This window comes from Caretta caretta, chromosome 8 (assembly GCF_965140235.1).
Source record: "Caretta caretta isolate rCarCar2 chromosome 8, rCarCar1.hap1, whole genome shotgun sequence".
In the NCBI taxonomy this organism is placed as follows: domain Eukaryota; kingdom Metazoa; phylum Chordata; order Testudines; family Cheloniidae; genus Caretta; species Caretta caretta.
Window position 1 is genome coordinate 18,984,626 of NC_134213.1, and position 13,683 is coordinate 18,998,308.

At 42.4% G+C, this 13,683-nt stretch overlaps 1 protein-coding gene across 4 annotated transcripts in view; it reads left to right on the forward strand.

Moving 5' to 3' along the window:
- The window catches only part of STK32A (serine/threonine kinase 32A), an 89,472-nt gene that overhangs the window by 29,908 nt on the left and 45,881 nt on the right, over positions 1–13,683 (forward strand). For all 4 annotated transcript variants that reach the window (XM_048860513.2, XM_048860512.2, XM_048860508.2 and 1 more), the window contains one exon: positions 6,941–7,114. In XM_048860513.2, the coding sequence (XP_048716470.1) occupies positions 6,941–7,114 (174 nt within the window). The remainder of the gene's footprint in view (positions 1–6,940; positions 7,115–13,683) is intronic.

Sequence of the window (13,683 nt, forward strand, 5' to 3'; positions counted from 1 at the left end):
ACTGACTTCCCAGACATACAAAGGCTGAATATAGTCTTTAGAAAATTGACACGATTTGCTTCCTCTGTGGCATTTATAATGCACCAGTTTACAATAAATGAAACTTGATCCTGCGAGGTGCAGAGCACCGATAACTCCCACTGATTTCAACTCTGTAGGATTGGGCCTCTCAAGCTATTAAACAAGCACCAGCCCCATGGCTGGAAGAAAGAAACATTGCTGGCTTTTAATGCAGTGTGCGTTAACTTCCTGCACTAATGTGATTGATAGCCTTGGTGAAAGGATTGGATGTTATTCAAACTGGCTCCCTCTTGGCAGCAGATAACCAGAAATCTAATATTAAAGAGTGGGGTAGAAGTATGCATCGCCCACTAAGTACCTCGGTAGATCAATCTTAATCTCGATCAATGTTGGTCTCCATCTCTCCTGTCCTTCCCTTTGCTCCCCACTGCCTCCCAGTTGCTATTTTGTGGTTTATTCTGTGCCATCAAAAGTCTGTCTTAAAACCTTATTGATATTTGCTGAACTAATGCTATTCAGCAAAGATAAAAGCCTTTGTTTGGTGGATTTAGTGACAGAAAAAAAAATCCACCACAATTCAGATTTTATTTCAGAAACTCAGATCTCTCCTTGGAAAATGTGCGCATAAAGCAGTCTCTTTCCTTTAAGCATACTTGATCAATGCATCCTACACAGTCTGTTTTCAGTGGTTTGCCAGCCATCAGCACTGGGATTGATCAACACAATGATAAGACATCTTAATCCCTCCATCTTCGTTTGATTCAGCGTGTTTTCCTGCAGTAGCACAGTGGAACGAAGGTTTAAATAAGGCTCTGTTACTGTTAAAGCTAGGTAATAATTTTATTAGGACATCAGTAACATTTCCAATTGTCAGGGGCTTAGATATCATGTGACTTTCCTTTAATTACATAGCAACTTAATAGAGTCCACTGGTAAATAACATACAACTAGAAGGTCTCTGCAGGATACTGGGTAATTACACTTATTAGCTGTAAAGGTAATTTTCGAATGGGGTAAAACATTCAAAACAAAACCCAAACCCACAGGAATCTTGCCTGGTTACTTGGAGTTTTGAGTTCAAAACTCAAAACCCACTGAGATCACACATTTTTGGAATGATTCTGAGTTTATTTATGGTTTCTTATTGAAATCCTCTGAGATATGTCGTTTCAGTGCTAAAGCAGGTGAAATGTAATAATTTTGATGGACAGAGAACTCAAAGCAGAACTCAGCCATGCAAACCCAAGTAGCTCAACATGAAAGGTGATGTTTATGCATAGACCACTCCAAAGCAAAACCTCGGAGTTTCCCATTTCTCTTGTAATTATGGTTACCTCCAGCTCCCATGTGGCCACATCCCCAAAATGTGACTGCTAAGCTTTGCTTGTGAACCATGGACCACATTTTTCACTGGATTATTTTGGTTGCTTGGTTTTGGTGATGCTTGCTATTCTATCAAATTGATGAGATACCAGCATGAATAGCCAATAGAAGGATGCTGCTCACAGCTGATCAATAGAGTTGTCTTGTGGGATACTTGGGAAACCTTATGCGATAAATGAAGACATCCAGTGGAGCTACTTAAACTGGAGCAGTAAATAACATATGCATCCCCTAACTATCTGAGCAACTGGTACTGCTCTATTAACAAGGTCTTGGGAACCAGTCTCAGAAAATGCATGTGAATTAATCATTCCTATACAAATCCAAACCTTACTTGTTGTGTTAATTGTGATTTTGAGTGCAGCCTTGTACACCACCTTATGGCTTCATGCTGTGTCATCTTCCTGATTTTGATAGGATTTTTTGGGTCTACATAGGAGGAGACAGGGTAGCCCATCATAATTGGTAGAGAGAAGCCAAAAGCAGGTACACTGCCAGTTCAGAGCTCAGGCCATATTGCTAATGACATGCTGCTTTTCCAGTAAACCAACCAGCTGGGGCTTAACACCGTTATCTGGGGAAATGGCATCCCTTTCCCCCCCTCAGGCTTCCAAGATATAGGAGTATTTGGGGTCCAGACAGCCTGGCTTTTACCGCCACTTTTTACCTAGCACCATCAAAGTAACTGCATTGGTGACTTGTTACAACTGCACCAGGGTATAGTGATCAGCAGTAGCCTGTTTACAGGTTTTTGTGTTATTCCCTAGTGCCTCCTGAGTGTACGTGCAGAATAATAACAGTAAAGTTCTCCAGAATGGATTTCATAAATAGAAACATTTTATTAGCTGATATAGATTTGCTGGCATCAATTCCTGATTACTGGAAAGAGGGAACAAATGCCTGTTGTATCTTGCATGGGGCTGTAGGAAAGGTTTGTAGGCCAAGCCTCCCAAAATAAGGGTGAGTTTAGGGTTCTACTCTGAACCTAAAACAACTGCACAGGTCCACAAATATGCAGCGGATCTAGGCTGTGCTGTTCAGTCAGACCAGCCCCACTACCTGCGCGATACGCACTCCCTGAGCTGCCAAATCAGTTTGCTCCTTCTCCCCTTGCCTATGTTGCCTGGTTGGGAAGCGAGGCCATGCCTACGTCCTGGTGGCTTCCTCACTGGACACTGGGTGGCCACTCCCTCTGCTACATAGTTCAACCTCCTCCCACCCCTCCCCAAAGGGAGTAAAAACATTTGAAATGTTGCTGTTCTTACTACTACTGACAGCTACACTGAGATAGGGACATATATAACCCACCCCACCTGGGCTGAAAGCAGGGTTTGAACCAAGGAACTACTTGTCTAAAAGCACGAGCCTCTAGCACATGAGCTAAAGGACTTGTGTCCCATAGCTAGCAGCAGTAGCAGTGGCCCGGTCAGCAGAAGGGGACAAAGAAAAACCCTTCCCTGATGGGAGAGAGGCAGATACTCCTAGTATGATGGCTAGTGGCTCTGGGCATCCTAACACAGTTCCTAGGGAATGCCCAGTACTCCCCACATACCATAAAAATTACAATGTGTCTGTGTTTTATTACTCACTGTGTTGCAGCCCACATGACCCAAATTCTACAGGATTTACCTACCTCCTATTATGTACTGAATAGCAAAAAGGAGATGGATCACAAGCATCTGCATCTCATGCAGGAGTGCTGGAACAATTCGTATAGTGGGGGTGCTGAGAGCCATTGAACCAAACTGCAAACCCTATGTATGATAGAAACCACTTCAGGCCAGAGGGTGCACCCCCAACACCCTTAGTTCCAGCACCTCTGATCTAATGGCCATGTTCTTTAAGCTAATGCTGTCAGAGCGGGAAAGATAGAAAGGGATTGATCCAATTTCATAACACGCTGAGGACTTTGTCGAGGATTTGGAGAGAGATTACCTAAAGTAGACACAGACAAGAGAAATATCCGACTTCCCAACCTAAATAAACTTGGCTGAGAGCCCTGCTGACAAATAAGGCCTGAAGGGCTTTCAAGATCAGCGGGTGGAAAGATGACTTTTGGGGCTGATTGGTTAGTGAGGAGCCATTGGCTCTCTTTTTTAGCATAGACACCCAGGTTGTCCTGTACTGTTGCACAGACTGAAGAACCCTGTATGGAGCAGCATTGACAAGCACCAGCTGAATTGCTCACTGGACTTCTCTCTTACAGACCTTTTTCCCAACAGAATTTTTTTTGTCCTCCGTAAAGCTAATCTGAGTCACACTCCAGATATGGTAATAATGCCGCGTTGCTAGTGGATAAGTAGATACACCGCAAAACTGCCCTAACTGGAACCCTCATTGGCAGTCCCAGCAGAGCCAAAGACTGAAACCTCCTCTCCACAGAGGTAGTGCCATCAAAACAGCTTTCGGGCAGGCTCTGAGGAAAGTTTGCACTGCTACTGCCTGTTCTGTACGTGTTCTGTGGCCCAACACTGGACTGCCTTGTCCAGCTGCAACTTCTTGCAAGCATAACATTCACTTAAAAACCCCTTCTTTTAAAAGGAAAAAAGTGACCATGATCAGCCACTCTTAGAGGCACACGTGTGTGTTACAGAGCTTTTTGTGACACACAGTTTTACAGTGATTTAAGCCTTCCAATATGATGAAGATTTACACCACTCTGCTGCCTGGTTTGGTTGCTGAAGTTTGTGCAATCTGCTTTGCTTTTTAAGCAAGACAGAACCTGATTCAGCATCCTATTTGCTCATGCTGTTTCCTGGGGGGGACTCTCTTGGCACGAGGGCAGGCATTTTTCATCTCTCTATTCAGGAGCCTGCTGTGAGCACTGGCTGCTCAGCATCTGGAAAGTATTGGTAACTTGAGCCATCATTTTTACTCCCCGTATTGTAGGCAGAGCTAACAATACCCGTAGTTAAGGTTGCCTGGCACTTTCATTCTAAAACTTTGTTTTCAGTTACTTTTAACTTTGCCCAACTTCAACAGTTTGGGCTGAAATTCCCCATGCTGGACGTCTGCCTCATGCTGAATTTTTTAGGAAAACTTCAGGAAAAATGGTCCAGACTTTGAGAATGAGGTTGGGGGACAAATACATTGTTTGGTGCATTCTGGTTTTTTTAACTGCTTTAGCTGAGAAACTCTAATGCCTGCATGCTTTGGAGCAGGGTCTTGACATTTGGCAGGGTGTGGCCTTTGTGTCAGTGAGGTGCTTTTTGCCATCCCTGTGCCAGTTTGTCCAAATTTGCCCATGTTATAAGACTTTGAAAAATATCAGTGCATGCATGTTTAGTCAAGGCTGGCTAGAGTTTATCAATGAAATTCTCTAAAGACTGCTTCAGCCCCGAGGGACAATGACTGAGCAGGATTTTCTCTGCAATTGCTGTTCCTGGCTAATGTGAGCCATGTTAGGAATTAAGAGGCTGAGATTTTCAGGGAAAGGTTGATGTTGATGGTGGAGCTAGCAATATAAAATCAATGTGTTGTGCATTTATCCCGTCATAGTTAGCTGATGAGCTGCAGTTCATTAACAAGGTCAGTACAACAGTCCTGCTGACTTCAGCATTGATGCTGTTGCACAAACTAAATAGAGTAGACAAATAAGGACAAGCTGATGTCAAATCCCATGGTTTGGAAGCACAACTGAGGCTGAGGTGGGGTTGAGAGTTTAGAGGCAAATGGGACGGGACATTGACAAAACAGGGAATCCGTGTTTGCCAAATGGAAAAGCACAAATTGTTAAGAAAAAATGTCAATTTCCTAAGCCCCTAGGGCACTATGGAGAAACTACCCAAAGCATTTAGCTGTGTCCAGTCAAACATGCAGAATTTTTGCATTTGAGCTTTCTTTCCTGTCTGTAAGGACAATGGGCTGATGACCTGATCCTAAGCAGAATAATTACTGTTCACTCCCACTGCTTTTAAAAGAGACAGAACTTTACCCAAATGAAATGCCTACTTTTTACTATGTAAAAAAAGTATCCTTCTACTTCAATGTTTGAAACACCTTTTCATCTAGAAAAATGGCTTTTTAATACTTTTCAGTCACAACTTTACGCTGCACTTTATAACTATTAAGTGTCCTCACAACACCACTATGAAGTAGGTAGTAATTTAAAAGATGGAGGAATCAGGCAGCTAATTTAGGTAACTTGTTCAAGGCTACTGGGGAAGTCAGTATTAGAACAGGGATGGCTTTCATTCCCAGGGCCAGACATCTCCTTCTCCTATTAAAATTAGATGGCACCTTTCTGTTTAAGAAAAAAATTGGCATGTTGTTGCCTTTTAGACTATCACCTTTGATGGCATCTGTAACAAGTAGCTAGTCTATGTTTTTCAGATGTATGTACACAGCACAATGATGTGGCACTCTCTGTATTCTTCTGCCAGTATTAACTCAGGGGCACCTGCACAGTATGAACTGCTGCTGTGTCCCTCTCTCACTGGGTGTAGTTAATTGGATAACCAAACAGATATGCCCAGATCAATCCAGTCATGAAATTGCCACAGAAATGTAAATAGAAGTGTGTGTAATTCAGCCATAATTACATATACCGGTATGCATTGTGCCTTATTGAAATTAAAGAACACACTTTGAAAAATAACAGTATTGTCAAGGTCTCTTTTCAATTTGTTAAAAATATTTTTCCCTTCTTCCCTAAAATAACTCTTTGGAAGCTTGAAAACAAAATCTGCTTCTCTGTTGATCTTCCCTCCCTTCCGACATTTGTGAATGAACCAGCACAAGGCTGATTTATTATTTTACGGTTGCTCATAAGCACTGGATTGTTGACCCTGAGTATTACTTTCTTATTTAGAAATGATGACAGCTGTGAACCAATTCCTTTTTCAAAAATACATGTATAAAGATGTATAAAGATGTACAGAGATATTTAGAGAGAGACAAAGTCTTCATCAGTAATCAGTACATTTATCTCAAATCTGATTAGTGTTAATACTATGAACTTACATACAGTATCAGACACAGACATTGATCTAATTTGAAAAATTAGGGACCCAGTCTCATGAGATGCTGAATGCCCTCAGCTCAGCAGGATTGCAAGAGTTCCCAGCACCATTCTGGATTGGGCCCATAGGCTAAGTCTACACTGCAATTAGACACCCTCGGCTGGCCTGTGCCAGCTGATTCGGGTTTGGGCTGCAGGGTTATTCCATTGCAGTGTAGACCTCCGGGCTCTGGGAGCCTTCCAGGTCACAGAGTACTAGAGCCTGGGCTCCAGCCTGAGCCCAGAAGTTGACACTGCAGTGAAACAGCCCCGCAGCCCGAGCCCTGCGAGCCCGAGTCCGCTGGCACGGGCCAGCCACGGGTGTCTAATTGCAGTATAGACATACCATGTGTCTGTAAAACGTAGTCTAGTCCACACATATGAGTGGGAGTGACAAAATCCCATATAAGTATGTAGCAGTATAATAATTTTGGTCAGATGTGGCGGTTGAGGGCAGCACTTTTGATCCCTTTTCCTTTGAACGTTACCTCTCCTGAGTCAAGACTTGGCTGTAGCATGGTGTTTTTGCTCTCTCAGGTACTCATTCCAAGACGAGGAGGACATGTTCATGGTGGTGGATCTTCTTCTTGGAGGGGACCTGCGTTATCATCTACAGCAAAATGTCCGATTTCAGGAAGGCACTGTGAAACTCTTCATCTGTGAACTGGCATTGGCACTAGACTATCTCCAGGGTAGACACATCATCCACAGGTCAGTCAGGGGCTTCAAAGGTGGGTTGATGTTGACATTCTGTTGTTGTGTCTTGTTACGCATTACCTTATGGCTGAGGCAGAACCAATGGAGGTAATTGTTTTAAACTGTAGCTATGAGAAAAAGACGTCAGCTTGTTACTGAATATCTCTGAGTCACAGCTGCCAACTTTACTCATTTTTGATGCCATCCCCTAAGTGGAGCAAGGTGCATTCCATTCTGCCTCATGCATGATTGCTACAAAGTTAATCACATTTTGATTAATAATTTTTATGGCTGATGATATACGAAGCAGAAAGAACACAGCTTGATTTTCTGTTAGCAGGGGAGCCTGCTCTGTTAGTTGTAAGAAAAACGTTTGAATTTGTAAACTGAGGTAATTTGATAGGGAAATCATTGTTGGAAAGTAAATGGGATCATGGTCAGAAAATAATACCTACCCACATGTATGGTAACTTTTACTTGACAACCTCCGAGTGCCTTACAAAGGAAGTATTTTTATCTCTTTTTTACACAAAGGGAAATTGAAGCCTAGTGAGGTTAAGCAACTTGCCCTTTATCCTACAGAAGTCAGTAGCAGAATCAGGAGTCCTGACAAAGGTTTCAAATTCTAACCACTTGTCCATGTATGGGTCCAAGTTGCATTGTTTTGAACTGTTCTTTGGCCAACTTTTCTTGGTTCAGGTCTTTCCCAGCGCTCAGGTTTGGGAAGCACTTTGGAGGCAATGTATATCTATAGGAATTAGAAGTGAAAAAGGTATGTTAAGTCATCTGCTTCATTCCTCCCAGGTCAGTGTGGGTTACATAGCTTCTAAAACGTCTCCCATCATTCAACAGTGAAACTTGTAGGAGCATGGACATTGTGAAAGAAGTCTTTTCCAGGCTGCCTTGGCTGGGAGGAGGGTGCCCATGATGTGGAGCATCAGGATGAGGTAGAGAGTCCAAGCGAGAGGAAATGTTCTAGTAAGGGATATAATAACAATATTCATCTGTCTTGTCCCTCACTGATGTGGAAGGAGAAGCAGAAGCTTAGGGACAGGGCAGAAAACTCACATTTGTGTCTTCCTGAAATCTTTTCTTAGGGAAGTTTTAAGGTTTTACATATTTCTAATGCGGAGAGCACGTTATTTCCCTCCCTTGGGCAGATACCATAGAATATTTTTCCACTCACCCTGCAAGAAGATATGACTACTAGATTTAATTAGCTCCAGCTCCTCAATGTCAGACCTATCCATTGAAGGAAATGCAGTGGAGAAAAGACATCTCTATTGGGATCTCTGTTGTATTTGAAGTTGTAGACAGCAGGGCTAACTCTGTGTAACAAACAGAAGGAATAGGAATGGAAATAGATGCCCCTTCTCCTATATATGAATTAAATGACTCTCTCAATGTTGGGAATTTCTCACTGGAGTTTGTGCATGGCCAATGAAGCACAATTTGTGTTCCTCCGACCAATGAAAGACCTTCTGCTATCTTATATCTTATAGGTGGTATGTCCATTAGCATGAATGGTAGCTCCAGTAGGATATGGGGTGGTAGTATATGGCAGAAGGAAACTGCCCCTGCGGTTCACAGGATACCACCTGCTCTGCAAGGTATCTATCACAAGGGGGGAAAAGAGAACTTTGATAACAGGTGATTTTTGAAGGGGACCTTGAATTTCCACATCTCTTGTTCTGGTTCCTTTCCTTTGCTTGCTTTATTCAGCTATGTTGGATGACAGGGAATGTTCAAAATTTGGAGGAAGTGATTACTTGCTTTTAAAAATACCCATAAGAATAACAAAACTAATTACAGTCAGCCCTCAGGACCTAATTGCAACCATCCCTCAGAAGAATAATTTCATGGAAACTAATTATTACAACTGAACACTACCAAAGACGAATTTATATTTGTCTTTTAAAGTCTGATTTTAAAAAAAATGTATTCTTGACTGAATTACTAATGTGAGATTAAAAGATAGTTTATGCAATACAGGGAAGTGATAGGTCACCTTCCATCACAATCCCATTATGATTGATATTTGGTATCTTTAAGCCCAAAGAGGCAGTAATGTCAGGTTCCAAATGCAGACATTACTGGTGGGATTTTTTTTTTTAACTTCTGGAACAATGGTACAGCTTAATTAGACAACTAGTTATAAAAATACAGTAAATGTGATGCCAGAGGGTGAATCTGATGCCTTCCTTTTCTATATAAAACTCACTATTTTAAGCAAAATAATAGGAATTGGCCAATATGCTGCATTTGTACATCATGGCCATAGTCTCTGCTGGTATAAATGGATGAAACTCCGTTTAAGTCAACATTTCTATGAGCAGAGAATTTTTCTCTGTTTCAGTTTATAACAACATCATACTTCTATTACCTCTCATCCTGAATGATCACAAATATCTTTACAAACCTAATAATCTGATATACAAACTGTACACAGGGTTCAAGTCATTCTACATTGAAATGCAGCCACCACAGGGGAGAAGCACAGCCGCTGTTTGTTTTTTCAGTGCACAGCAAATAACGTGCAACAATTTAAGTCAGGAAGTAAAGGATCCGCCCTGTGCAATTACAATTGCTTTGGGAGCTTATGTAGGTGCCTAGATGCTACAGTGATCGGTAGAGGGGGGGAAGGCATAGAAGTACCAAGAGAGAGAAGTGAAAATGACCTAAAGTAAAATGTAGCTAGGATCTTGGGTAGCACCCTACTCTTGAGAACAGTGCTATGGAATCTTTAATAGCCACACGTTATCCAGACATCGTTTTTACAATTTATCTCACAGATACCACCTCCATCAACACACAGCTGCCTAATATCATGTTAGGACATTGGTTTGGTACTGACTGAGAGGAACGAGTGTCATCTACTGAATCACTAATGCCAGCCCCTGTGGTGCTCTGTGTGTTCCTTGGAGCTTTCAATAACTTTAATACAGGGATAGACCACCCTAATGATATCTTACATAAGAACGGCCATACTGGGTCAGACCAATCATCCATCTAATCCAGTATCCTGTCTTCCAACAGTGGACCGTGACAGATGCTTCAGAGGGAATGCACAGGACAGGGTAATTATCGAGTGATCCATCTCATCATCCAGTTCCAGCTTCTATCAGTGAGAAATTTAAGACCCCCCAGAGCATGTGGTTGCATTCCTGGCCACCTGGGCTAATAGCTATTGAAAGAGCTATCCTCCATGAAGTTATCTAATTCCTCTTTGAACCCAGTTATACTTTTGGCCTTCACAACATCCCCTGGCAATGAGTTCCACAGGTTGACTGTGCATTGTGTGCAGAAGTACATCCTTATGTTAGTTTTTACCCTGCTGTCTATTAATTTCATTGGGTAACCCCTGGTGCTTGTGTTATGTGATACGGTAAATAACACTCCCTTATTCACTTTCTCCACGACATTCGTGATTTTATGAACTTCTATCATATCCCTGCTTAGTCATAGAATCATAGAATATCAGGGTTGGAAGGGACCCCAGAAGGTCATCTAGTCCAACCCCCTGCTCAAAGCAGGACCAATTCCCAGTTAAATCATCCCAGCCAGGGCTTTGTCAAGCCTGACCTTAAAAACCTCTAAGGAAGGAGATTCTACCACCTCCCTAGGTAACGCATTCCAGTGTTTCACCACCCTCTTAGTGAAAAAGTTTTTCCTAATATCCAATCTAAACCTCCCCCACTGCAACTTGAGACCATTACTCCTCATTCTGTCATCTGCTACCATTGAGAACAGTCTAGAGCCATCCTCTTTGGAACCCCCTTTCAGTTAGTTGAAAGCAGCTATCAAATCCCCCCTCATTCTTCTCTTCTGCAGGCTAAACAATCCCAGCTCCCTCAGCCTCTCCTCATAACTCATGTGTTCCAGTCCCCTAATCATTTTTGTTGCCCTTCGCTGGACTCTCTCCAATTTATCCACATCCTTCTTGAAGTGTGGGGCCCAAAACTGGACACAGTACTCCAGATGAGGCCTCACCAATGTCGAATAGAGGGGAACGATCACGTCCCTCGATCTGCTGGCTATGCCCCTACTTATACATCCCAAAATGCCATTGGCCTTCTTGGCAACAAGGGCACACTGCTGACTCATATCCAGCTTCTCGTCCACTGTCACCCCTAGGTCCTTTTCCGCAGAACTGCTGCCTAGCCATTCGGTCCCTAGTCTGTAGCTGTGCATTGGGTTCTTCCGTCCTAAGTGCAGGACCCTGCACTTATCCTTATTGAACCTCATCAGATTTCTTTTGGCCCAATCCTCCAATTTGTCTAGGTCTTTCTGTATCCTATCCCTCCCCTCCAGCGTATCTACCACTCCTCCCAGTTTAGTATCATCCGCAAATTTGCTGAGAGTGCAATCCACACCATCCTCCAGATCATTTATGAAGATATTGAACAAAACCGGCCCCAGGACCGACCCTTGGGGTACTCCACTTGATACCGGCTGCCAACTAGATATGGAGCCATTTATCACTACCCGTTGAGCCCGACAATCTAGCCAGCTTTCTACCCACCTTGTAGTGCATTCATCCAGCCCATACTTCCTTAACTTGCTGACAAGAATACTGTGGGAGACCGTGTCAAAAGCTTTGCTAAAGTCCAGAAACAATACATCCACTGCTTTCCCTTCATCCACAGAACCAGTAATCTCATCATAAAAGGCGATTAGATTAGTCAGGCATGACCTTCCCTTGGTGAATCCATGCTGGCTGTTCCTGATCACTTTCCTCTCATGCAAGTGCTTCAGGATTGATTCTTTGAGGACCTGCTCCATGATTTTTCCAGGGACTGAAGTGAGGCTGACTGGCCTGTAGTTCCCAGGATCCTCCTTCTTCCCTTTTTTAAAGATTGGCACTACATTAGCCTTTTTCCAGTCATCCGGGACTTCCCCGGTTCGCCACGAGTTTTCAAAGATAATGGCCAATGGCTCTGCAACCACAGCCGCCAATTCCTTCAGCACTCTCGGATGCAACTCGTCCGGCCCCATGGACTTGTGCACGTCCAGCTTTTCTAAATAGTCCCTAACCACCTCTATCTCCACAGAGGGCTGGCCATCTCTTCCCCATTTTGTGATGCCCAGCGTAGCAGTCTGGGAGCTGACCTTGTTAGTGAAAACAGAGGCAAAAAAAAGCATTGAGTACATTAGCTTGAGTACATTAGTCATCTCTCTTCTAAGCTGATCAGTCCCTGTCTTTTAATTTCTTCTCATAGAGAAGCTGTTCCATACCCCTCATCATTTGTTGCCCATCACTGTACCTTTTCCAATTCAAATATATCTTTTTTTGGATGGAGTGACCAGAACTACATGCAGAATTCAAGGTGTGAGTGTACCGTAGATTTATATAGTAGCATTATGGTATATTCTGTCTTATTATCTATCACTTTCCTGGTGGTTCCTAATATTCCGTTAGCTTTTTTTGATTGCTGCTGCATGTTGAGGAGATGTTTTCAGAGAACTATCCACAATGGCGCCAATATCTCTTTCTTGAATGGTAACAGCTAATTTAGACTCCATCATTTTGTATGTACAGCTGGGATTATGTTTTCCAATGTGCATTACTTTGCACTTATCAACACTGAATTTCATCTGCCATTTTGATGCCGAGTCACCCAGTTTTATGAGATCCCTTTGTAACTCTTTGCAGTCAGTTTTGGACTTACCTATCATGAGTAATTTTGTATCATCAGCAAATTTTGCTACCTCACTGTTCACCCCCTTTTCCAGATCATTTATGAATATGTTTAACACTTTCACTGGTGCCTCTTAATTTTTTTGCCATATAAATTAATTTGCCTCTCCAAGGCATTGTGATGGCAAAGAATGCAGGGAGGTTTAAATCAGTTAGTTGTAAATGATCATTTGGAATCGCTAGAGGCATAGGTTCCCCTTGTTCTTCCACATGACCTTCTGTTCTGGCAAGAGGCCTGCAACACTAATCGTATGTTCCATTCAGTGGAATCTCACTGTTTGTGTATTGTTTTCAAATGACCAGCAGGTGCCTACTGATTCTTTTGGTTGGCCTTGATAGCACATGAGTTTCTGGTGCAGTGTGTTATTCCAATGACCAGTTCAATAGAAATCCATTAAAGACTTGCAGTCTTTACTCAGGCAAAAGAAACAATTAATCCAGTGGAATTTTGTTTGAGTAAGGACTGTAGGATTTGGCTTTAAAGGGATAAATTGGTTGCATCAAAGTGTTGTTACTTCCTGCTTCTGCTACTGTATGCATTACCAACATAACACACCAGAGGCCTTTGGAATGAATATCTGTTAATAGGCAACACAGCTAACGAATATAAAAAAGGGAAGAAGAGAATGAATTTAAATATTGCTACAGTAAGATTTATATCATAATAATTCCATGAAATCAGCTCAGCAAGAAACTCTGAGGTGTGAAGCTGTAGAAACAAGGCACTGCACAAAATTTGAATACGATATGATTAAGAACACAATATAGTAACAAAAAAACCCCAACCCAATATGTTAATGATCGTTAAAATGAGTCAGCGTCACTAGAAAGGGAAGGAGCATCCTACACAGGAGCCAGTGAAGCTTAAAATACCTTTGAGTCTGAT